This window comes from Diadema antillarum, unplaced genomic scaffold, assembly GCF_040938485.1.
Source record: "Diadema antillarum isolate AM-2024a unplaced genomic scaffold, OU_Dant_1.0 seq00000297_RagTag, whole genome shotgun sequence".
NCBI classification, from domain to species: Eukaryota; Metazoa; Echinodermata; class Echinoidea; order Diadematoida; family Diadematidae; genus Diadema; species Diadema antillarum.
Window position 1 is genome coordinate 2,442,664 of NW_027271320.1, and position 24,610 is coordinate 2,467,273.

A 24,610-nucleotide genomic window follows, 5' to 3' on the forward strand; every position below is an offset into this window, starting at 1 on the left:
CCACTCAGGAAAAGTGTGAACTGAGAAAAGAGGCTCTGAAGTAAAGTGTCTATTCAAGCGTTTAATCTTTACCAAGCCGTGCTGCCTGTGCGATGAATGGGACAAAAAACAGGATGTAAACAACTGGAGTAACAACAATGAAGAGATTATCAAATCAAACTGAAATTGGGCATGCCTTATTAACACAATCTGTCCTCAATCAATCTTAACTTTCAAAGCAGTAGCAATATCCTTTCAAAAGTTCTAGGAGTTGAAAGTGAAGAGTGTGTACAAGGTTTTTAAGAAATTAAAAGAGGACTCGAAAGACACACTTAATCACACTATTCTGCCAACAAATGTCCGAGATAAACTGCTAGAAAACACACTTTCCTGTCCGTTTTATGATCCCAAACTTTAGAATAATGCAGAAGAAAACTTGCTTTCTCCTGGACCAGAAAATGTGACCAAGTCAAGATCGACTTGGTTGACCCATTTCACCTATTTTCATTCCTGACACAAAATCAGTGTGTGCGACTTTTTGTTCGTTTTGTGATGCACGGTCACATATTATTTTGTCACAAAACCAATGATTAGGGTATGGTAGATCGACACAAGAAAACACGCATTTGCACTGCGTAGGTCCTGTAACCTCTTATTGAGCTCATGTTTTTTAAATAACATTTCCATTCAGGGTACCTACAAGATTTCCAATCTGCTTAACGGAGAGAAAAGTGCCGGTGATATTTCCGAAATTAGATTGTGCTGCAGATTTCTGAAAGGAAAAGACAATGGTAATGGATAATGTCAATAGATGTATCAACACGTATTCAGTAAGCTGATGGTGTACACGTTTCATAATAATCTGCCTCGATTTTCCTTTTTTTCCCCATTTCTTTGTACATTACCACAAGCACCAAATAATAATGTAGGTATTGTTATCCAAGTTGACCACATTAAATACAACAATACGAAAATTTGAAACAACAAGAGCAAAATTTATAATTGTTAACATGTATAACAGTCAATCAGGTTCAGCTACATAGTCGCTGCCTACCCCCCCCCCCTTCTCTCTCTCTGTCTTTGTCACTCTGCTCATTTGTCTGCAAATGATTAAACCATGACCGCATGCAGCGCAGATACTTTCTCCAGGAAACACTTACAATGTCTGCGTGTTTGGAAATCGTAGTAATAAATTGAAATATTATAAGATACCATCTCAAGTAATAATAAAAATACGCATTTGATGAATAAATGTAAACCTTCGAGATAGAGGACATAGATTCGTGTATTTGCCGACCAGTTATTATATACGGCCTTTGCAGAATGCCACATTAAAAGCCATATTTAGTTGACTGCATGACAATACAAACATGTTTGGACACTAGGTATACAAAGTGAACTATTACAGTAACATATCACGTAGAAAAAAACAAAACAAAACATGATGCGATCAAAAAGAAAACGTGGTGTTTTCCATACAGAATACGGGTATTGGTGAGGAAAAGGAAAGCGCCGTCCGGGATGGTGTTTATCATATTTGAAGTCAAGTCAATGTGTTCCATGTTGAGAGGCGAAAGAGCCAGTGCTGGAAAAATCTGCAGTCTGTTGTTTTCCAAATACCTGATGTTGTATATCAAACAATAAGTCAAACAACATACAGTGTTATAACTTCAAGTAATATTTTCTTATTGTCACAGACCTGCATTTAAGACATGTAAAAAAAAAGTCATGACGGAAGTGGAGACACGTTACGTTCTCACCAAGGAGAACAAATTTCATTAGCACGTCATTAGAGTTTAGAACACTATTTACCAACCACTTGTATTCGATATTATCCGTTAGGACAACTGGAACAGCTTTCCTATGTAGACAAAAATGCAAATTACTGTCAGATGTTTTCCTCGAACAACAGTGATGGAATGTGATCAAGCCTGTATTTCTACTATAATGTGACATAATTATTCATTATTCCCTTTCCATTTCTTTCTTCTCTATTTTGCGACTGTTTAGACAACTACTTACACTGCTTCTGCTGAGACGTCCTCAAATGCATTGTCATGAAGGAATTCGATATTGTTATTTTGCATATGGCTGTAAATAAAAGAAATATGGAAACAGACAAAAGAATAGCAAAGGGTTTTTTTTTTCGGGTAAATTAGTATTACTTGCGTTTCCGTCTGTGGCATTTCTGATTTACAAAAAAAAAAGTTACACTTCACCAAATAAAGTAAATATCATATCGAAGTTAGTACTATAGTTTCTGTCCAAAGAGGTTTGAACTCGCCCTTTCCTGATGTTAAAGAAATGTTTACACATTATGATTTGCGTATAATATTTATGAGCAGTTATTACAATGATTTCTTTTTTCTCATCACCATAATCATAGTTTAACGTCAAACATTCTATTTCATCATGCGTTGCGGTTTCAATATTCCAAAACATCTTTTAACTTGCAATGATTTCACAGAGAAGACTGTTTATGACAGAAACTGCAGGACAGAAAACATGATACTATGGATAAAACACATTAATACTTTAGAAGACTTACATTTCGTCAACGTAGCATGAGCCTCCAAAAATCTTGCCCTCGACCTCCTGTATGACATTGTCTCGGAGGTACCTAAGATAAAAGAGCAGGTGAATATTATACCTTTCAATAGCCACGTCTATATGCTACCTCCCTTTCTCGAGAGTGTTTTATATTTGGGGTTGTATACATTTCACTAGCAATTAAGTTACGCACTTATCGTTTAGTTTTCCCTATACAAATAAAACGATCAACGTTGAACAAAATGAAACCCAGTCTAATTAATTGGCCTGTCCGATTTCGTGCCCCAAATATAAGGGGTATAAGAAGAAAGCAAATGTATTACAAACCTTTTTCATTAGACCATTACCAGAAGAATGAATGCTTTGCAGCAGTTTGTTTCATCATGATGTGATAATTCCTGTTTGTACGGAATGCTTATTATACTCATTTGTAAAGCTTGAAAGTCTTCGAGAAAGTCTCTACGAAAAAGCTTCAGAATGTCAAAAATTAAAATATTTAGACTAAACTAAAAGAATTAAAATATATATATATATATGTTACTTTTAAGTTTGTCATACGATTATATCATGTTATGTCATAAAATTGGAATTGTATCTGGGTGTGCTAGTTGCAAGAAAATACTGAAACATACGAAGAACAGCTGCGTGAATAATACATTAAAAAAAATCTCATACTATTAGGGTATTCATTGATTAACCAAGTCTTACAGCTTTGTAGAGGAGTAATAACGTGACGTGATCCGCACGTCATAGAAAGCTTCAGACCCAACAAATGCTATTTCGTTTCCTTCCAAATGCCTAAAAGATATTAGACAAAGAGAGAGAGACAGACAGACAGAGAGAGAGAGAGAGAGAGGGGGGGGGGGGAGAGGGAGAGATGACAAAGTTTAATGACAGTTGAAATATATTAGAACACAGCAGAGGAGACAAGGTTTTACGAGCTTCAGTGGCACAAATCGTTTCATATGTCATAGAAGGCTGGGTAGGAGGCTGTACCCTGAAGTTTGTTACAAACATATAACAACGAAACGAAACATATTTATCATATATTCTATGCAGATTGATGTATGTATTTATATATATCATATATCGTTGACAAAATAAAGGAACAATCAAAGCAAATCATTTTCTATTACTTTCTTAAAATAACTGCTTTCCGAATTTCAAAGTATTACAACTCTGTTTTATTTTCTTCATAATTCGTTTTGGTTGACACTCGTAGCATACTGCTCTGAATACTCGAATTGACTTTTTTTTTCACGTTTCAAGGGGTGTGTCAGTGTACATGCACGGTAATTTCCTACACACAAAGCTATCTTTTCGTATTGCGACACTTACAACATATCGTACACTCTCAGTCCATAGAAGACGTGGGTTGGTAGTGACGTCAGAGAGGAATAAGCGAGGTTCCTTTCAGCGTGGATAAATGTGAAATAAACGCATCAGTATTTGGAAAGTTTTCCTGAATAACACTACATTTACTGCATGCCGTGCAATAGCGGAAAATATAAGTGCATGAAAGAGATATATAGAACATTGAACATCTACCAAAAATATAATAGATTACAAGAAATGCGAACATCACGCATTACATTATGAACCAATGCTGTGAGAAGCAAAATAAGATTTCAGTTTTGAAGGCAGCTTTTGGCTCCAAACAATTTGAATAATTATATCTTCTATGGCAATCAAAACCAAGATTGAATATTCATCTTGTCTCCATTTCCCTTCGAATACAACAGTGGCTCTTTACGCTTGCAATAGCGGGTAGAACATGCATATTTGATGAAATATGTACCATAGGATTTAATGCATTTTGAAACATCTCACTCGCCGGCAATTTCACATGTACAAACTGGTGTTGAAATGGACACTTATTGCTATATCAACTTACAGGTCAGGGAGTTCCACGTCTACGAAAGCACGTGATTCAATCCTTTCTAGCAGGTTGCCGTTGAAAGTGAATGTATTGCTACACGAGATGAGGAAAGAGTCACATCTATCAAGTTTCTGGGAATACTATAGCCGTCCTTTGAAATTATTGAACAGAAATCACCATATGCCCAAATATTCATATGCATATTTGCGATGTAAGAACAATAAACATTAAAGTTTGATATTGCTCGAAGCAAACATTTCTGGTAAGAAACTACATCAAAAATGGAAATAGTTGAATTTCAAAGTGTTGTTTGGATGTTACACTGTACGGTTGGTGACATAATATACAATACTGAAAAGAAGATGGTTATACGAATCATCTCAAAACAGTCTAAAATAAATGGTAACAGAATAGATTGACACCGAGGTTGAATTTAACATTTCGTTTAAACTATCAGTTCAGACATTGACCCAAAATGAAACCAAGAAAAGTAACTCACCTGACAGATACCTCAACGAAAGATTCCGTTTCAATCACACGAATGCCGTTGTCATAAAGATATCTGACAAAACAAAAAAAAAATAAGAAAGTTGTTTTACATGATAGTATAAAATCTGCAGATATAATACGTTAGTTTATGTCACCCCCCCCCCCCCCTTAAAAAAAAAAAAAAAGTATGGCTTGACCCACTTCAACCTGCTGTCAAACGTGGCGCCTTAAAACAAAAATAAAGTTGAAGTATGAGCACTTTTTTTCTGGACCATATATATATAAAATATCTAGATTTATGATATGTTTGCATATTTCAGACTGGTGCTGCTTTCGATATGATGTTCATGCTTTAGCACGAATAGCCTGAGTGACCCTAAACTTCTGTTCCCTTTTTCTGACTTTTCATTGAAATTGCTCCTCCTAACTTTCTCTTATCTTAAGCATATTTTTTAATCGGTTTGGATGTGGCAATTTTGACAGTTTATGTACCAGCTGATTACTCATTCTTTTAAACTATGTATAAAAAGGAAAATATTTTGCCCTCTTTTTAGCATGTTTTGAGCTGCTAGGTTGTCACATATGAATCAAATTGAATTTTCTGACGCCATCAGTTTTGATTTACATATTCAATTCCAAATTGTCATTCAATTGGTAAATCACTTTTGAAATGATACGTAATCAAAAAATAAAAACAAATATAACTTACAAATAGGAAGATTGCACGTTCTTGAAGGCTCCTCTTTCGATTCTGCCGATCTTGTTGTTCTGTAGGGAGCTTTTTAAGGGGATAACAAACGTAATTTTTACACTTATCAAAAAAAAAAAACCCATCAAAAATATATCTGAGTGCACACACACTAGTAACATTATTATTCAGCCGAGGAGAGTTAACTCTTTATGTGCCACGTTCGCACGTCCGACTTAGTCGAATCATTTTATATACGTTATCCTGCATTTTAACTTGCATTTACAACAAGAAACGTAAATAAATTAGCCTAGAAATTACTCTTCGTGTTGTTCTGAAAAAGAAAACGTGCAAACTGATTAGTGAGAGTAGCGCTTGTTCTCTTACATGTATGTCGACTGCACGTTCTCGAATGCTTCTGCCTCAATGTGTGTGATTCGGTTGTTATACAGGTACCTTTGTGGAGAATGCGAAATATAGATTGATTTTAATGCAAGGTCCATGCGAAGCAAAGCATACAATGGTAACAAGAGGATGTCAAACGTCGGAACGAACCCATGTAAACAACTTTTTTACGCCAAATAGATTAATTTGATAAGGACAAGTCATGAGTTCTTCATGATGTTTGAAAAAAATATAAATTAACAAACAACTGTACGTGATCTTCCTTTATTTCTGTGATCATTATCATTTTTTCCTTTGAATCATAGAATATGGAAAATCGGAATCCATGTAATCGTCAACCTACAGCTTGTCGCCGTTAATCGTACATACCATTCATAGCAACACATATAAATAAAAAAAAAACACATCAAGATAATCAAAATATACTGTACAGTCGATACGTCTGAAGGTTCCAGAAGGTCCTCGGTTTGATGGAAGTAAGACGATTTGAGTAAAGGTAGCTGCAAAAGAGGAGATATTAAAGATGTTTTTAGTATTTTAGACAACTGTAAATTACGAATATTATTATAACATATCATATTATGTGACCCTGCATCGCAAAACCTACAAAAAGTCTCCCAAAATGGATTTTTAGTTTAAGGGCAGATTTAAAACGAACACGTTCTAAGCTTTAAAATGATGTATAGCTCAAATCAAATGGACTCTCCTTGCCTATCTAAATATTGAAAAGAAAACACATACTCTGAAAAGTGTGAACCGAGAAAAAGAAGCTCTGAAGTAAAGTGTCTATATCAAGCGTATGATCTTAACCAAACCGTGCAAGTTGTGCAATTAGTGAGACAAAACAAGGATATACTCCTCTGGCGCAACGGAAATGAAGGAATTATCAAATTAAGCTGAAATTTACCATGCGCTCTTAGCACATTCTGTTCATTATCGAAGCCAACTTCCAAATGAGCAACATTATCTCTTCAAAAGTTTATTAGAGTTCCAATTAAAGAGTGTGCAATGGATTTTACAAGAACTGAAAAGTGGTCTCAAATACATGCCTGATCTCACTACTCTACAAAAAGAGATTGTAGAAAAAGTTTCTGAAAACAACCTTCCTCATTCATTTTATGACCCCAAACTCAAGTTCAATTTAGAAGATGAATCGCTCTTGCAGAAAATATGAAAAACCCCAAATTGACGTGGTTGACCCATTTGACCTTCTTTGAGTCTTCACGTGAAATCAAGGGGTGCGATTTTTCGTGGTTTTGTGATGCATATAAGATATAATTATAATTATATAATGCTAATAACACTAACAAATATGTAATTCCTGGTTAATTTGCGTTAATGTTGGACCCATTTTGGCTTTATATCATTTACGGTTGCATAGCTTTTTCACAGTGACTTTTCCATGTAGTAAGTTATTTGAAAAAAAAAAAGGTGTATTAGTAAAAGTAGATTATAGGTATATACAAATAAAACAGCGAGAAAAAGAAGACTTTTGTTGCAAAATAATTACCATAATACATTTAGGTGCTACTATACGTCTACCCTTCCTCCCCTCGTATATGAACCTATGGTGAATTGGCACACTGTTTCTCTTCACATGAGAGACATGGTGTGTTGACTCTCATAAATTTAACCTTATGTATTTAACGATTTTTTTTTTTTGTTTTTGCAATATTAGCCTGGACCATAATAATTATCATAATCAAAGAAACAGTTTTGAACTTGTTTAAAGAGAATTGTTCTTTAAACGGTATGAAAAAAAAAATCATCACAAATCATTAAGTGATGATGTGCAATATCGAGATGCTAATTTATAAAACTTCAAATAATTCGCAGTATCATAGTCCTGTTTATCGTGTATTGGTGAATATCATAAACATTTCGTTGCATGAATTTGATAGAACAAAATGCACAAAGGAAAACTTTTAAGACCTATACAGATGTATAAACATGATAAATTACCAATGTCCAGCAACCCCTCTCCCCCCCAAAAAAAAAGCAATATAAACATGTCCTTTCTTTACCTCGACATCTATCAAAAACAAATCAAAGGCGAGATAACAGCGTACAAATAAGTAGAAATTACGTTGAGCTTCAATTATATGCCACCCTTCATTTCAATATTTTTCTTCATTCTTAACACTTGATTCCAAAAGTTAATACATTATTCTAAATCAAATCTGTTGCTTCTTATGTATGCGGGAATTCTGATAAAGCTTTGTATCTTGTATACAGTCATAATTAGAGAAGAAAACAACGCACAAATACGTCACTGTCTTGTTGTGGAAATCCTTGACAAAAGAAATGTCCGTGAGCTCATTGTTATGTAGATAGAAATAGCTTAATCCCGTGATATGTGAAAATGTTCCCTCTTCGATATACGCGATTTCGTTGGCGCTCAGACTAATCCTGTAGCTCAATGGGCAGTCCATGAAATGCGTCTTGAGGATCCGTCCTAATCTGTTGTAATCAAGCGTCCTGCATAGTGGTATCAAGTAAACAATAGGGACAAAAAGAAGTTTAAAAAGATAATGTATATCCCTACTGGAAAGAACACAGTGTGTCACAGTGTGTTTACTATGTGATCGCATAGTCGGCTATGGGAAAACGCTCGAAGTCATAAGTGTGAAGATGGTTTCATATTGTTATGTTTTTTTTAATGGTGTTCACATAGTAATGTTCTGTTTCACACTGTGAATTGATGAATAAAACTGTAATTTTTTTAACAATGTGAGTAGATTGCACAATGTGTTCCACATTGTGCTTCACATTGCCTTCAAACTGCCTTCCGACGTAATCGTAATCAAGGGGAGGTAAGACGGTTTTCACCACTATATTGGCAATAGAAGATATGCTCCTAGTTCAAGCTTAGAGCCAGCAGTTTACGCACGACCAATCAGTAACCAGGATGCCACTGACCAATATGATCGCTCCCTCGTTGCCATGATTTGAGTCTGTCTGCGGCGCTAAATCAGAATCTTCGGACACGTTTCTGTTTCGTTAAAAGCCGGAAAATCACTGCCAATAAACCACTAATTTCTAGCCTTTCCTTTGGTCATTTAGCTTCAACATTTCAGCAGATGATAGACAAAACATTACGCTACAACATTTTGTCAAAAAGAGAAATCCGATGGTTTTGTCCCAGTCTTCACCGACTTTCAAATCCTTTTGTTGTGTCTGGTCACATTTGATATACATAGCATTGTAAACTGATGGCTAATCATCTAATAATATCAATACATTCATTCATTTAGCTACATTTATTGCACTTCAGTTCTCCTTTTAGATCACAGCGTTTCTGTATCAAAAATAAAAGTGTTACATTCACGTTTAATGTGCACGTCTTATTCTATATCTCGCACTATACATAATTAAAGAAAACAAAAAGATAAGCAATGAAAAAAACACCCTTTGAATTTGTTTACAAGATAAACCTTATCATTTCACTTTATTGAAACACTTACAATGATGTAAGGCTAGTGCACCCGTGGAAAGCAGTTTCCGGAAGAAAGTCTATTTCGTTTGATGACATGGAGAGTTCGTAGAGAGACGAAAGGTTGGTGAAGACATTCTCGTGCAGAAAATGAAAATTGTTCCCCGAGAGGTATCTAAATTGATAACAACAAAAGAAGCGAAAGCACGGCACTCATGGTATGATGATAACACCAATAACACACGCACGCGCGCGCGCGCGCACACACACACACACATGCAGGAAAAGCCGATGATACAACAAGGAACATAGTATGACGTGGTAGAAGAAATTGTTTATCTTTTTTTTTTCTCCCTCAGTGAGAAATATCTCAACCGGAAAAAAAGGCAATAAGTGATTTCAAGTTCGGTGCTAGTCCTAGATACCCGGGGGAGTGTTAACTGAGCACAAGCACCGGCAATAAAACCGAACTTGAAATCACGTCGGTGTTAGTAGTTGATCTCAAAATTATGACGTATTTCCAGTTACTGGTGCTGGGCTCGGTGTTGAATGTCGTCTGCTGAACCGAGTTCCGCCGTTTGTGTTAGCAATTTACATGTTTTCCCCCATTGACTAACACTAGCCCCTAGGGATAATCATTTCCGTCATTTCAAGTTCGGTTCTGGTGTTAGCGTTGCCGTGCGAGACTCATATTCACGTCAATAATAGATGCACGTTTTATAAAGTGCAAAGTCTAGATATGTTTATGTAGTGGTCGCCTACGTAACGTACACGAACACTCTCGACATGGCTTTATAATTCTGAGCCTAAGAGCAAAACTAGAATAATCGTGTTTTACAGAAGGGATGAAATTTGTGGTATTCTAATCAGTTTTCCTCGTTATGTGTCTAAAACTAAACAGTAATGGCTATATCTTTTTACTTTTGACTGTAATCGTCGCGCTATTCAAGCGGCGGTGCGATGCTAGCACCTAGTGTTGAGATCGATAATTTTGATCGGTATCGCCTCGTTAATCTGACCGTCGGTGTTGGAGCTCGATTTAAGGCTGTTATTTGGGGGCTATCACTAGCAATAGCACCGAACTTGAAATCACCCAATGATTGAGACTTTACAATAAGAGAAAGGTATGGCGACTATGAGTATCTTTTTTTTATTACATTTGGTGCACTCTTTTATTGATGTTGGAAATGTTTGCTAGATTTGATTATGAAAATACTAAATCAGTGAAAGAAGCGGGAGTAGAGAACAAACAGAAAGAAATACTTTGGTTTAAACTACATAATATAAAAACCCATTACGAAACATCCCGGATGCTAAATTTACTTACATGTGTGAAATATCGGCTGGGAAAGTCCCATCTTCTATTGAAACGATCCTGTTGTACTCGAGATGCAGCACTCGTAGTGTTGTTATATTTGAAAATGCTCCCTGAAGAAGGTATGTTATGTAGTTATTATTCAGGTACCTGAATGAACCAACAATACACGACAAAGAACAAGATGTTTCGTCTGGATACTTTACCTTGAGGCACCGTTAACTGTAATGACTGAACGTCTTTCGTCTTAAGTATAAGAAGTGGTGGGATAATAATCATAACGAAAGAAGGGTTCTGTGACTATTGAAATCACTATTCACATGAGAAAAAAAAATCTCTGTATTTGTTTGTATATTCATCTTTCGAAAGATATCAACCTATCATGTCATCTTATCAGAGAAAGTGAATATGAACACGCTTTATGCCCACTGTGTTTTATAATTAAGTAGCTTCAGACTGCCTTCCTTTTCATATATGTAAATGTTCAAATTACTCGTTGGAATATTGGAATCTCATGTGAAATGAATATACTCAAAGCAAGGAGAATAATTCCAGTATGGAAGGGGAGAAAGGGGTGGAGGGGATTCTGTCCCTTTTCTTCAAATAATTTCCCCTAAATTGTCAACTTCCTTCTTCCTTCCTTCACACCAAAAATTATAACAATAAGGACTTAAAATGTCTAAAGATAATTAAATAAGATAATAATATGTTTATAATTGTAAGATTCGTCCTTATTTGTTCATTAAGAAGAATGTATTGTACCCCCTATCTGAAATCCTTCGTTTCTATGATTCTTATATTATATCTTCAAATATTTCTGATTGTTTCGATGACATTCAAATTCTAAAATTCCAATATCATTAAAGGGTGATACTGTTTTTGTTCAGAGGGAGCTGAATGTTTCCAACTTGTGTGTGTGTGTGTGTGTGTTTGTGAGATAATGACAAACCTCTTATCAAATATGAAAAAGCAACTATTTATTAAAGGAATTCACAAAAGAGATGTCCACAAAAGCGATACTAATAAAATGCGTCACACCACGACATTCTTATAAGACTCTCCTTATTTTACCCTGTTTTTTGAAATCACAGTAATTTCAACGTGAGTTAGGGATAGAAACAACCAAAGTGAAAATTTAAATCAGTATAAGTGTTAAGTATTGTTAAATATACAAAACCAGTACTAAATCGTCTACGGTTATGGTTTCTTGAAAAAAAAAATATTGATATCTCCTTATGTCTTTAATAGGCTTTATTGCATTTTTTTTAAAACATGGTAGGATGTTTTGTGATACAGGCGAGTATACATGCATCAAATGTGATATATTGAACATTTTTCTTTAAATCACTGCTCCCAATGGCAAATAGTGCCTTTAACATTAATGCAGTGGTTTCTAAATATCTCTCAAAACTCTAAAAGATGACCAGTACTGTACCATCCCTTTAATAAGATAATTGATCTGTTTTTACACACACACACATACACACACACACAAACACAAAATGACATTTTGTTTTTCATCAGTGTAACACAGAAGTGAACTTCAGAGAAATAACAATCTTTATGAAATAATTATACGAACAGCCGCACAAATTTTAAGTAACCATAAGTTTTTACAATTTCAAGTCCAAGGTTGTTGGTGGTTTTCGGAAGCTACTAATATTCTTATCGCTTGATAACCAATAACATCACTAGAAACATTGGAGAGATCTCCTTTTCACCCAATATCTTACTCACAGTGAAGACACTCTTGGCAGTCTTTCTTGATGCTGGACGGCGTCGGGAACGTAGTTGAATCTGTTCCCACCGAGTTCCCTACAGCATAAAGAAATTGATTGTCCGTACACGTTGACCTTGATATCTATGATTTGTTTATGCGTCTGCAAGCATTCATGCTCACACACATACGCACACACGCGTGCACACACATACATATACTACAATGTTCATTACACTGAAACAGATACGGCGAGGGGATATTAATAATTGGGGGGGGGGGGGATTACTTTCCATTGCAACGGAACCTTAATTTTGCCTAACCTTTAACTCATTCATGCTGTTTAAGTTGTTACCATAGTGGAAAAGTAGTTATGTTGACTTTTAGAGAGTATCATAAAGTACATTATGAAACTACTCATAGTGTCATTGAAACCACCGTGAAATGGTCTGTACTCACAAATGTTGCAAATGGGAAAGACAGTCAAATGCATGTGGATCCAGCGTAGCATCGTCCAATGCGTTGTAGTCAAGCTCGAGATAAATAAGGACCTGCAACTTGCATAAATCTCCTTCATTTACACCGATGATGATATTATTGCCGAGATAACTAAATACGGATGAAAGATTAAGAATAACTAGAAGAAATAATGCAAATTAGCATTAGGCCTAATGTCATGAATCATTTTTCACTACGAAATGGTACAGATTTTTAAATGATTTCACGGCAATTTCATTGCCTTTTACTGTTACTAGTATTTTAAATGGTCTTTGATTTTAGTCCCTTTCTGTTTCTATGCATGGTTTAGTGTCTATCATTTATTTTCAGTCAACACGATTTGCACTGTTTCATACTACTTCGATAAGAAAAAATCGACAAGGAAATAACCATTTTCAGCAACACAAAACGAAACTGTTGATATTATCAAAGTTTTCATATTTTTTTCAACTGTGCAAATGGCTCCTACATATCGAGTTAAAAAATATATAATATAATTCTTTTTGATATAGACAGAAATGATACAAAAAATAATCAACTTGTACAATCGTTTCAACTAGATATCAGATGATGATTTATCAAACAAATCGCAGTTAACATTTAATACAAACTACTCGGACTGACTCTCAAAAGTAACAACATTTGGCTATAATGATTTTGGTACTAATCTTCGACGGTGGAAAATGTGGAAATCAGACGATCACAAAATTAATTTTCTTACAGGTTCTGAAGATTTGGGAGTGTGGCAAATGACACATGACTGTTTAGTCTCTGTCGGTAGAGGTCGCTCGATACACCTCCGAAAGCATCTTCAGCATATAAAGTCATGTTACCGATTAGGTTGTGATCCACGTGTCTGTTCTCAAATGGGAATTAAACAATTTCATGTGAAAATTTAATTCAAGCATCACAAGAACACAGTTGAAACATAGTTAACGATTTGATAATGACCCCATTGCTCACAGTGGGTATTTCTTTCCACCGTTCAAATACAAAATGACATTAAGTACCTCAGGGATTTGAAAAAGGTATCAGCAATTCGCAATACATCATAATGAAAGACAATTTTCAAGTAAAGCGTATTATCAGTTTGAAAATAACACGCGTAACAATAATGATTATTCAACAGAAATAGTCTGGAGGTATGATTCTGACATGTTTTATGACGAATTAATGAGAGTTGAGGTGAAATATCTATGCCAGACAAAAGAACTACTGTTGTTGATTTGGATGATCTACGGAATAAGTAGCAGCATGTGTATAATAATTAAAAAAATAAAACAAAAACAAAACAAAACAGAACGTTTTCTTAACCGACACCACCTTCAACTAGACTCCAAAATCGAAAATAGTGGAGCGTTAATAATCTACAATTGATTACTAATAGAAGTCTTATTTCATAATAGTAAACAACACAGAAATCTCATACGACATTCAGAAAAACATTTTTTTTTTGTTCTTCTGTAATAAATGAAAAAATGGTTCAGATTTGAAAATAAGATGAATCGTTGTCATTTTTTTTTTGCAACGGAGATTGTGATTTTAATCTTTACATCTTTTTCTTGATTTTGCAGTTGATTTTGCAGCAATCCTTCAAAAAAGTAAAAAAAAAAAAAAGGCTTAAATATTGGTACAGAAATACATATTTTTATTTATTTTTTAGCCAATACAGCACAATAAAATTGTTGCTGCAATTACATGTATAGCTCGAAGTTATTAGCAGTTTGATTTTATCTGCTGCAACACGTTAGCATTATGTATAGATAATTGATTAGCACTTACAGATTTTTCAGATTTTCGTAGTATTCCATTGAAAGGACACCATGTGGGAAGTTTGCGAGGCGGTTGTCACTTAGAAATCTTCACGTCGATAAAAATGCATGAATCAAAACAGAGGAGAACACGAGGACAGATAATTAATTCCAAGATTCGTCTAATATTTGAATTTAAACGATTCTGATGTAATACGTGAAAATTTCCGCAACATTGATACATAACTCTTGTGTCCAAAAAACAATGTTTTTTTTGTACCTTAATACGTTCAAGTTTACAGGTCCAGAACAGATCTCATCTTTCAAAAACTTGCAGATACATTTGGTTTTTTAGCTGTTTTTGTAAATTTGTTGTTATTGTTGTTCATTTTTCTCTTTGTTCATGTGTTTTGCTTCGATGCAAGTGGCTGACAGATTACTCTTTAATTGTTGGATGCATGCGTTTTGCGTTTCCTAATATATCCCCTGTATTATACTGAGGGAACTCCATAAAGCAAAATTTTATGAATACCTTTCTTCTTTGATATTTTGAACTGCAAAAGAATGGTCTATACCCATAAACACCACTGAAATGTTTTCTTTTATAGTTTGGTCATAAGTTGTACTTGTGCTCCTGATCTTATTCTTAACGCTAAATTTCTATGGGGACATACGCCCAGCAAGCTTGTCTGTATTCTAGGTTCCATTTTCCAGCATTTTTACTCGAACTTCACATTTGACATATTGACCGTTAGTTCTACGTAGTATTTTTCCCCCAATATGAATATCATGTAACAATGATTCATTGTGTTGGAAAATGACATGCATTTCCATTGAGAAAAACGGAAATCAGTGATTGAAAGTGATATTGAATACATTGAGCACTTATATTGTGCTATCAGCGTGTTTCTCTATCCAAAATGTTACAGAACATAAAGAAATTTGATCAACAAGCTTGATTTCTGCTTGCATAATTGGAGGACTTTAATTATAAGCTAAATATGGAACAGCATTTATATTCATAATAATGAGAAGCAGAGACGCACGTTCAATTTCAGCTTTAATATTCATAATTGCTGTTGCTCCAGTAGTTTAGATCAAGGTTTTGTCACATTCATTGCAGAGTTAGCACTGTTTGGTAAACACTAAGATCTTGAATAGACCCTGTACTTCAGATCCTCTTTTCACAATTCTTACTTTCCCAGAGTGTGTACTTTCTTTCCAGTTAGGACATGTTATTAGAGTCCATTGAATTAAGTAAAACATTATTTTAGAGCTTGGAGTTTCTTTTTTCAGAATCTGCCCTCAACTAAAAATCCAGGTCTGGTGACTTTTTGTTTCTTTTGCGATGCATGGTCACACACACACACACACACACACACACACAAAACACACAAAATGTCTACAATATATTATAGATTATTTTCTTATTTGTGCCCTTTAAATTTTTATCGATGAAAAGATTATTTGTATCTACCATTGTTTTAACCTTTTCTGCAACTGAGACTGTGGGCAGCACAAGACCTGCACCCCACATTCCCTATTTTCAGGAAGATTGGGTATAATCAATAATAGCTAAAAGTGACCAGTAATGAAGATTGCCTTACAACGTGGTGAGATTTCCGTTGATCTCACGAAATGCATTGTACTTTATCGTCGTCAATTCGAACCCAGGCTTTTGAGTATGTAGCCGTCTGCAAAACAAAGGAAATGCAAAACAATCTGTCCAAGTTGATTTTAATAGTAACGGAAGTTCAACCTATTAAAAAGATTGATTTTTTCCATGATAGATTTCAAAACCATTTCATTGCCTTTCAAATTGCTGTTAAAAGTATGACTTTGGAATCTGGCTTTGTCATACGTTTCATGTCGAAACATTTAAACAACTTGGAAAAAAAAAGAAAAAAGATCAAGTAACGTACAACGTCAAATTAATATTCAGTTGTAACAGGGTAATAAACACTTCATCAAAACACATACTCTGTTAGGTAATAATCATTATAAACTGCATATCAAAAATATCTCTAAAAGGCAACCACTTTTTTCAGATATTATAACACTATTTACAAAATCTGAAACTAACTTCAGTTAACTGATTATATGCTAATTATATTGACATTGTAATCTTGAAATTATTACATATTTTCTTTCTATTTTGCCAAATCCCCAACACACTTTCCATCCATGATACATAAGACTACAAAATCATGTCAAAAACAAAAATCCGATTTTGATAGTCTGACTTCAAATTTGAATTTCCCAGCTCAGCTGTCAGCAACTTTAGGATTCTTTTGTTGTGGCGGGTCACAGATACGATTTTTTTTTTTTTTTTTTGGGGTGGAATCTAGAGCTGAACGTTTTCTTGGAAAACAATGATATCAGTCACATTGACATACACACACGTAGAAAAGCAATGGTGACGCTGCCTTACAAATCATACTTTCTGACAGATAAATATGATTATTCCAAATGAACTATAAGCATGAATTTATATATTGTTATTTGTACATGTACATCATAAACTCACGCTTTTACAAAATTGTTATTTTCTTTTTGTAATAGTTATTAGAGCATGATGCTTACAATGTCCTCAAGGAGGGGAGCTTGGTAAACGCATTAGCACCGATGTGTTGTATTTGGTTGTTGTTGAGATCGCTGTGTGAGAGACACAAAGAATTTTTTTTTTCGTCACAAGATATTGGCGAGGAATAATAGTATGAAGGCTCTTACTTATACATGCATCTGTCTCTGTCTCTGTAATAGCACACTCTTGCACCATATCATATTTCGTTTCAGTTGAAATAACATCAACCTGTTTATACCTCAAAGTGTCGTAGGTGATTAATGGTTGGGAGCAAACTGCACAATGAGGTAGGCTAATCATATTGATAAAACGGATTTCGACAGTGTTAAACTGCATATAGATATATAGAAAATTACAATTTTGTTTTTCTTTATCGTGTTGCCTATTCTCACATGCATTAATTCTATTGATATACGTTTTTGCAATTGTTACAAATAACTATGCTCTGTTTATACATCTATATGTGACGGTCGCACCCCTTTATTTTACGAGAGGACTCAAAAGAGGCGAAACGGGTCAACTAAGTCGATTTTGAAATTTCATATTTGCAGAAAGAGATTGGTCTCCTACATTATTCCTTAATTTGAGATCATAAAATGAATGAGAAAGTGTATTTTGGTAAAACCACTTTTACTGGAAACCAGTGAGATCAGGGGCCTGTTTCATAAAACTTGTCATCAGTGACAACTGCCACATTTCTATGACAAATTTGCTCTCAGCCAACCAGATGTAAGGATTTCAGCAGCTTGTCACATCTATGACAACTTGTCACTCATGACAAGTTTTATGAAATGGCCCCCAGGTATGTCTTGGAGGCCCTTTTCATTTCCTGAAAATCTTTTGCACACCCTTCACTTATAACCATAATAACTCCCGCAAGAATAATGCTACTGCTTTGAAAGTTGTCACTTGGAATGATCATGGACAGAATGTGTTGATAGAGCATGCTCAATGTCAGCTTACTCTACTAATCTCTTCATTGTTGTTCCTCAATTGGTTTACATCCTGTTTGTCCCATTCATCGCACAGCTACCACAGCTTGGAAAATATTAGCTACCGATTGAATAGACATTGTACTCAGAGCCTCTTTCCTCAGTTCACACTTTTTCCAGAGTGTGTGTTTTCTTAGCAATATCTAGATAGGTTATATGAGGCGATCTGTGATGAGGTCTGTATCACTTTTAAACTTAGAGTTTGCTTTTTCAGAATCTACCCTTAAGTAAAAAAATCCATGTCTGGCGAGCGTTTTGTTGGTTTTTTGATGCAGGGACACATATAGTTTATCCCTGATTATTTGATGACAATGAACAATAATTTGATTTAAACTTTTAATTTGAAACTGTAATACAATATCAAACCGAATAGTAATACAAAATTACTTACACGTGCAACAAGTTTCGGATCCCGCTAAAAACATCGGGTTGGATTGTAGATATTGAGTTTTGGTGCAGCTCTCTGTGGCAGATATCAAATGTAGTTGCTACAATTGTTACATCGGTCAATCCAATTCAATTATTAAAGTCAAAAACACAAAATCAGCATAAAAAAGAGTATTAAGTCATGAAGAGGGTGTCGTGGTTAAAGCGTTATAACTGTTTAAAGCTCAGCTACTCACAGTGGTGATTCTGTGGTGTGATAAAATGTGAAGATCTACCAATTTCCATTCCGTTACTATTTTAGTTTTGGTAACCATTCTTTTTTATGCTCTTTATAATTCATGAAAACACTCCGTCAAGTGCGTTTTTATCCACTGAATACGTTAAGTTTGTACCGACAATACCATCACCCAAAGGAAATAAAGAAATGATGATTGAAAGAGAATGAAAATGATACCCTGTATAACCTTTCATGATAAGACATACTAGGGTTTGCCCCTTTTCAAAGATATTTGGCAAGAACGATAGAACAAATAAAAAAGCAACATAAACATCTTTTGCATGCTACACAATACTAATAAAACAAGGAGATTATGATTTGCAGTAATGGTGAGATATGTTTTCTTCAAATTCATATTCTGCATCGACAATAATGTTCGACAAGAATTGACACATGCCAACAAACTTGATAAACTTACAACTTATAATTCAAATATAAAAGATGAAATCAAGGTTAATGTTACATATTACCATAAAACTTACAGAATCTTCAAATGCCTCAGTTGAGAAAGACCTCGAGGTGCCAGGTATGTAATAGCATTGTTACTTAAATTTCTGCAAGGAGAGAGAATACGTTGATACAATCATTGTTTATTCGGTTGGTAAAACGTGATAGACGTTTTTTTATCTATATGTATTTGGGCATTGCAAGTGAAAATACAACGTCCTTATGTATTTTGATTTTTTTCTTCAACACTTACTCTACCATATTAGTCAATAGTGAATAAACATAATTCCTTGCTGTATCTATTTATACCTTTATCTATCGTCATTGTAATGGTTAGCACTGTACTTTACCGCATGGCTTACCTCTCATCCAGATGACGCCTGGTCCTATGCATCATTGGTAAAGTATTATGGCTTTATTTGAATTAATGAAACTTGCGTTGAATTGTTTTCATCACAAATAGTTTATAAATTGTCATTAATTACAAATGTTGCAGAGGACTGTCCGAGAGAGAAGCCAGATTTCGTCTAGACACGGAAGTCAGCTTGTTGTCATCCAGCGAGAGGAATATCAGACCTGTCATTCTCTTCAGCGAGTCCGATGGGAAAGTCCAAATCTGGTTCATGCTTAGACCTCTGGAAGAAACAGGGTAAGATTGTGAAAGCTGGCTTAGAATGCAACTTTATGCAGGTGAGGTGATGACGCAAATAAATTTCTTCTTACTATGATATCACTCTCACTATTAGCACGGACTTTTTTTGATGCTTATGTGTGTTTATTCACGCTAAGTTCAACTTGGTTTGAAACTGCTTCACAAAATGTATCATCGTCTAGACAGCTCCAATTATTTTTAATAGAGATGACTTTGCGCAGTATTTTTTTTTTTCAATCGAGACCTCTTGGAAAGATTAGAAGCAAGGATGATTGCTAATTACGAACAAAAAAGACAAACAAACAAACAAAACCAAAAACCAAAAACGGATTGTGTGTCCTATTAAGAAATCCACATTTTTCTAGTAATATAATGACTTAATTTACAGTGTTCAATTTCTCTTCCTCAACAAGCTCAACATGCACATATTTTTCAACTATATTGGAACAATACACATTACTTTTTTAGCATTTGTATTTGTATACACACATTTTGTTTTTCGACTTACAAGTACTGTATGTTAGTTCCCGAAAAGAAATCATCCGGTATTCTTTCTATATTGTTTTCCATCAGACTCCTGTAATCGAAAAGGGAATATATATATATATATATATATATATAATATATATGCCCAAGCAAGATAATGTAAAATCGAAAGTCGCACGAGAATGACGCACATAATGGATGTAAAAGAAGAGGGTATCGTGAATACAGCAAATCTATTAAACGTGTGAAGAAAAAAAGATCATAACTGAAGAGTTTAAAATTCCCCATAAAGGACATATCCATTGGTATTCATTTGAGATATTTGCGAGTAGAGGTCCCTGGAAAAGAGTGAAAATTAATATATGTGACTGTGCACCTCAAAACGAACATAAAGTCGCACACACTGATTTTGCGTGAGGACTGAAAATAAGTGAAATGGGTCAACCTAGCCGAACTTGACTTTTCTATTTTTTCTGAAAGAGCGGGTCTTCTTTTACATTATGCTAAAATTTGGTATCATAAAACAAGCGGGAAAGTGTTTTTTATTAGCAGTTTATCTCGAACATTTTTGGTAGAATAGCGTGATTAGGTGTGTCTTTAGAATCCCTTTTTCATTTCTGAAAAACCTTGTCCACACTCTTCACTTTCAACTCTAATAACTTTTGAATGGATAGTGCTACTGCTTTGAAAGTTGGCATTAATTATGGACAGAATGTGTTAATGAGGCATGCTTAATTTCACTTTAATCTGATAATCCCTTCATTGTTGTTACTCTGGTGGTTTACTTCCTGTTTTTTGTCCCATTCATCGCACAGCCAGCAGGGTTTGGTAAAGATTAAGCGCTTGAATAGACACTGTACTTCAGAGCCCCTTTGCTCAGTTCACGCTTTTCCTGAGTTTTTGCTTTCTTTCCAATATTTAGATAGGTTAGGAGAGTCCATTTGATTTGAGTTATACATCATTTTAAAGCTTAAAGTCTGCTCTTTCAGAATATGGTCTTAACTAAAAATTCATGTCTGGCGACTTTTTGTTTGTTTTGAGGTGCAGGGTCACATATGTGATAGCTTCAGTGATGTCTAAAAAAGTTATTCCTATTATGTAATGAGGGGAGTATCATTGAAAAGACTTTACTTTAATACATCTTTTTATGATGCCCTCATTAAAATTGCAGTTAGCGTTTATTTATATTCATAATTTTTACTTTTTTTGCAATTCGATTTGAAGAGAGGTTAACGGAATAATGATATGGAGATATTGACAAATAATTAGACTAGCAAGTAACTATTGAATCAGTTGAGATATGTATCTGGTACTTTTTTGTGAGGGAGAGAGGGGTTGAACTATTAAATTCAACTATTCAAAACAAAAATCTGTTTATCCTTGCTTCAGGAACTTGTACAGTAAAACAGCAACCAACAACAAGAAAAAAAACTAAACAAAACGAAGAACGAAAACGTAAGAATTACAAGAGGAGGCTAATGATTTCGAAAATTCATGCACGCGCTTACACGTGAGTGAGAGAATCAGGCAACGATTGTCTCTGGTAGGAGTAGATGTCAAACACGATGCTATTCCTGGTGAGATCTCTGAAACAGAAGAGAAGAGAGAAAGTACTGAAAAAATATATTGCTCGAGGTGTAGGTATTAAAGGCATAATTTACCATTTGCAGATGAAACAAAAACCCAGATTTAGTGCTTCAAAATAGTTCTGAAATGTGAGTTAGGGATAGAAACAACAAAATAATGTAAAAAATGTGTACCAGCATAATCGATGTTAAGAATTGTTAGATATACAAAATCTGAACAATAGTTATAACAAAACAATTTTCCAGACTAAACCGTCTACAGTTATGGTTTAATTATAAAAATAGTGATATCTCCATACATTTTAGGCTTTATTGTAAAAAAAAAAAATCATAAATGGTAGGATGTTTGTGATACAACTGACCCACACATTTGCATTTGCACTCGTAATTCACTCCAATTTCACTCAAAATTCACTCTTTTTTGTATTCACTCCTTCAAGAGTGAAAATGTTCACTCGATTTTTTTAGAGAGTATATATATATGAAGAGTTTGTCCGTAAAAACCGATAAGTCCTTTTTTGAAGATTTTGAAGCACGGTCTCTGTCATAAAGTACAGAATAATACCTTTTGAATGATATATTCATCACTACATAATAAAGGTACATTTTTGAAGTTATGGTCAAAAGAAGCAATTTTTTTTAACATTATCTTTATTTCTCTTGACCTTTAATAGCAAATATCTCAATTTGGCAAATATGGACTTATCGGTTTTTGCGAACAAACTCTTTTATATAATAATATATATGTATATATATATATATATTATATATATATTCATATAAATATATATATATATATATATATATATATATATATATATATAAGTGAATACTCAAAGCAAGCGCGCAACCTTAAAAATGAACGAGGCGGGTATCATAAAGGATAGATATTAAATTCTTCAGTCACGCGGCCATGGGTGACAAGGCTAACTATATGGCGGTATAATCATATAATAAATGTGATATCTTTGGCAAACGTTCTTACCATTCCTGTACATGAAAGCAAGCCAATGTTTCCCGACAATATTACCGTGTACAATTTAGTCACATAATTGTATCAGCAAACATTATACATGTATAATGTGAACGATTCGCACAAATTAACAAATCAGATATTGTTTCCTTTCAAAATTTAATATTCCGGGGCAGGCAATTGCATATACATTGAAGGAACTTACAATTTCTTCAAACTCACGCATCTTGATACATCAGGAAATTCCGTAATCAGCGCGTTGTGAATTGTCCTATAAACATGAGCAAAGGCTTCATCTGTGTAAATACGTCTAAAGCAATTTGACATTGTAGTATATCTTATCATTTTGTTATCATTTTTGATATTGCCATATTAACATAAATCAAAGGATAAGTAATGTAATGTTTATTGATTTGTAGCCGTTGTAATAGGTACTACCCTTTATTATATTCATCAAGATCAAAGTATACAATGACTGTAACAATATGATCTTACGTGTGCCTCACACAAATTACTTAAACGAATTAATTTCCTTTTTCCTTTTTTTCAGAAGATGTGGCCAGATTGACCCAATTTCAAAATACCCCTCGAGATCAATCCAAGAGCAGATGTGGTCAAAATTATATATTTGAAGTATAGTTTTAGTATTTATTTAGAATATACTAGTTCTATACTATATTTCTACGCCAAGGCTGACGATGGGCTTTCTATCAAATCGTTCCTCTGTCATTGGAACTCTGGACAGTATGGGTACAACGTTATGGACCTATCTTTGTCAATTGACACTCGAAGGGTTAAAGGATGAAAAATTTGACAGATGAACAAGACAACTACAGCTACACATTTTTGTTCCATTCGCAAGTAGCACATCTTAGATATCGTGTAACCCTGTAACAGACTGAAAAGCCTGCAATAATTGGCGCATTATGATTTAAAAAGGAGCACATTTATACTTACAAAGACTCCAGCTGTGTGAGGTGATGGAATGTATCAGGGAAGATTCTTTCTAGTTTGCCAATGATGGTACTACAGTAAATGATCAATTAAAAAAGAGTCACCAATTGTCCCAGACAATATATATTTGTATTTGTCATCTCGAAAATAACGCAGGCTAGTTTTTTTCTCTCTCTCCCCCTCTGAATGTCCCTCTCTACAGTGCAAATACACTTGTTTTTAATTCATCGTTCGTTGGGAAAGGGAAAATGAAATAAAAAGTTTTCTGTATTTTACATGACAGGATGCTTAATTTGGAACTTGTGTAGACAACACTTATAGTGAATCATTGCGTTCTGGAAAGCATTTATTACATGAAAGCATGAAGTTGCATCATACTCGTGAGAAATTGGCTAAAGGTCATATTACCGGTACCGATAAAGACAGCTGTTCATGAAAGGTTTGAAAGTTTTCACAATCACTCACATTTCTTGGACACTGGGCGAAAATGTAGTCGAAGTCAAATTTTCAATGTCCATGTTTTTTATTATTCTAAATGAAAACAGAAGGGGAAAGAACATGGATGAAA

The 24,610-nt window shown here is 34.5% G+C and overlaps 1 protein-coding gene across 1 annotated transcript in view; it reads right to left on the reverse strand.

Moving 5' to 3' along the window:
- LOC139730191 (uncharacterized) overlaps positions 1 to 24,610 on the reverse strand; it is a 70,099-nt gene that overhangs the window by 44,996 nt on the left and 493 nt on the right. Inside the window, exons 2-11 of the mRNA XM_071641086.1 lie at positions 24,046 to 24,114; positions 22,038 to 22,115; positions 19,877 to 20,026; positions 13,675 to 13,809; positions 12,476 to 12,553; positions 5,607 to 5,675; positions 4,908 to 4,970; positions 4,424 to 4,501; positions 2,528 to 2,599; positions 2,002 to 2,070 (exon numbers count right to left, since the gene is read on the reverse strand). Coding sequence (XP_071497187.1) covers positions 2,002 to 2,070; positions 2,528 to 2,599; positions 4,424 to 4,501; positions 4,908 to 4,970; positions 5,607 to 5,675; positions 12,476 to 12,553; positions 13,675 to 13,809; positions 19,877 to 20,026; positions 22,038 to 22,115; positions 24,046 to 24,114 — 861 coding nt within the window. The remainder of the gene's footprint in view (positions 1 to 2,001; positions 2,071 to 2,527; positions 2,600 to 4,423; positions 4,502 to 4,907; positions 4,971 to 5,606; positions 5,676 to 12,475; positions 12,554 to 13,674; positions 13,810 to 19,876; positions 20,027 to 22,037; positions 22,116 to 24,045; positions 24,115 to 24,610) is intronic.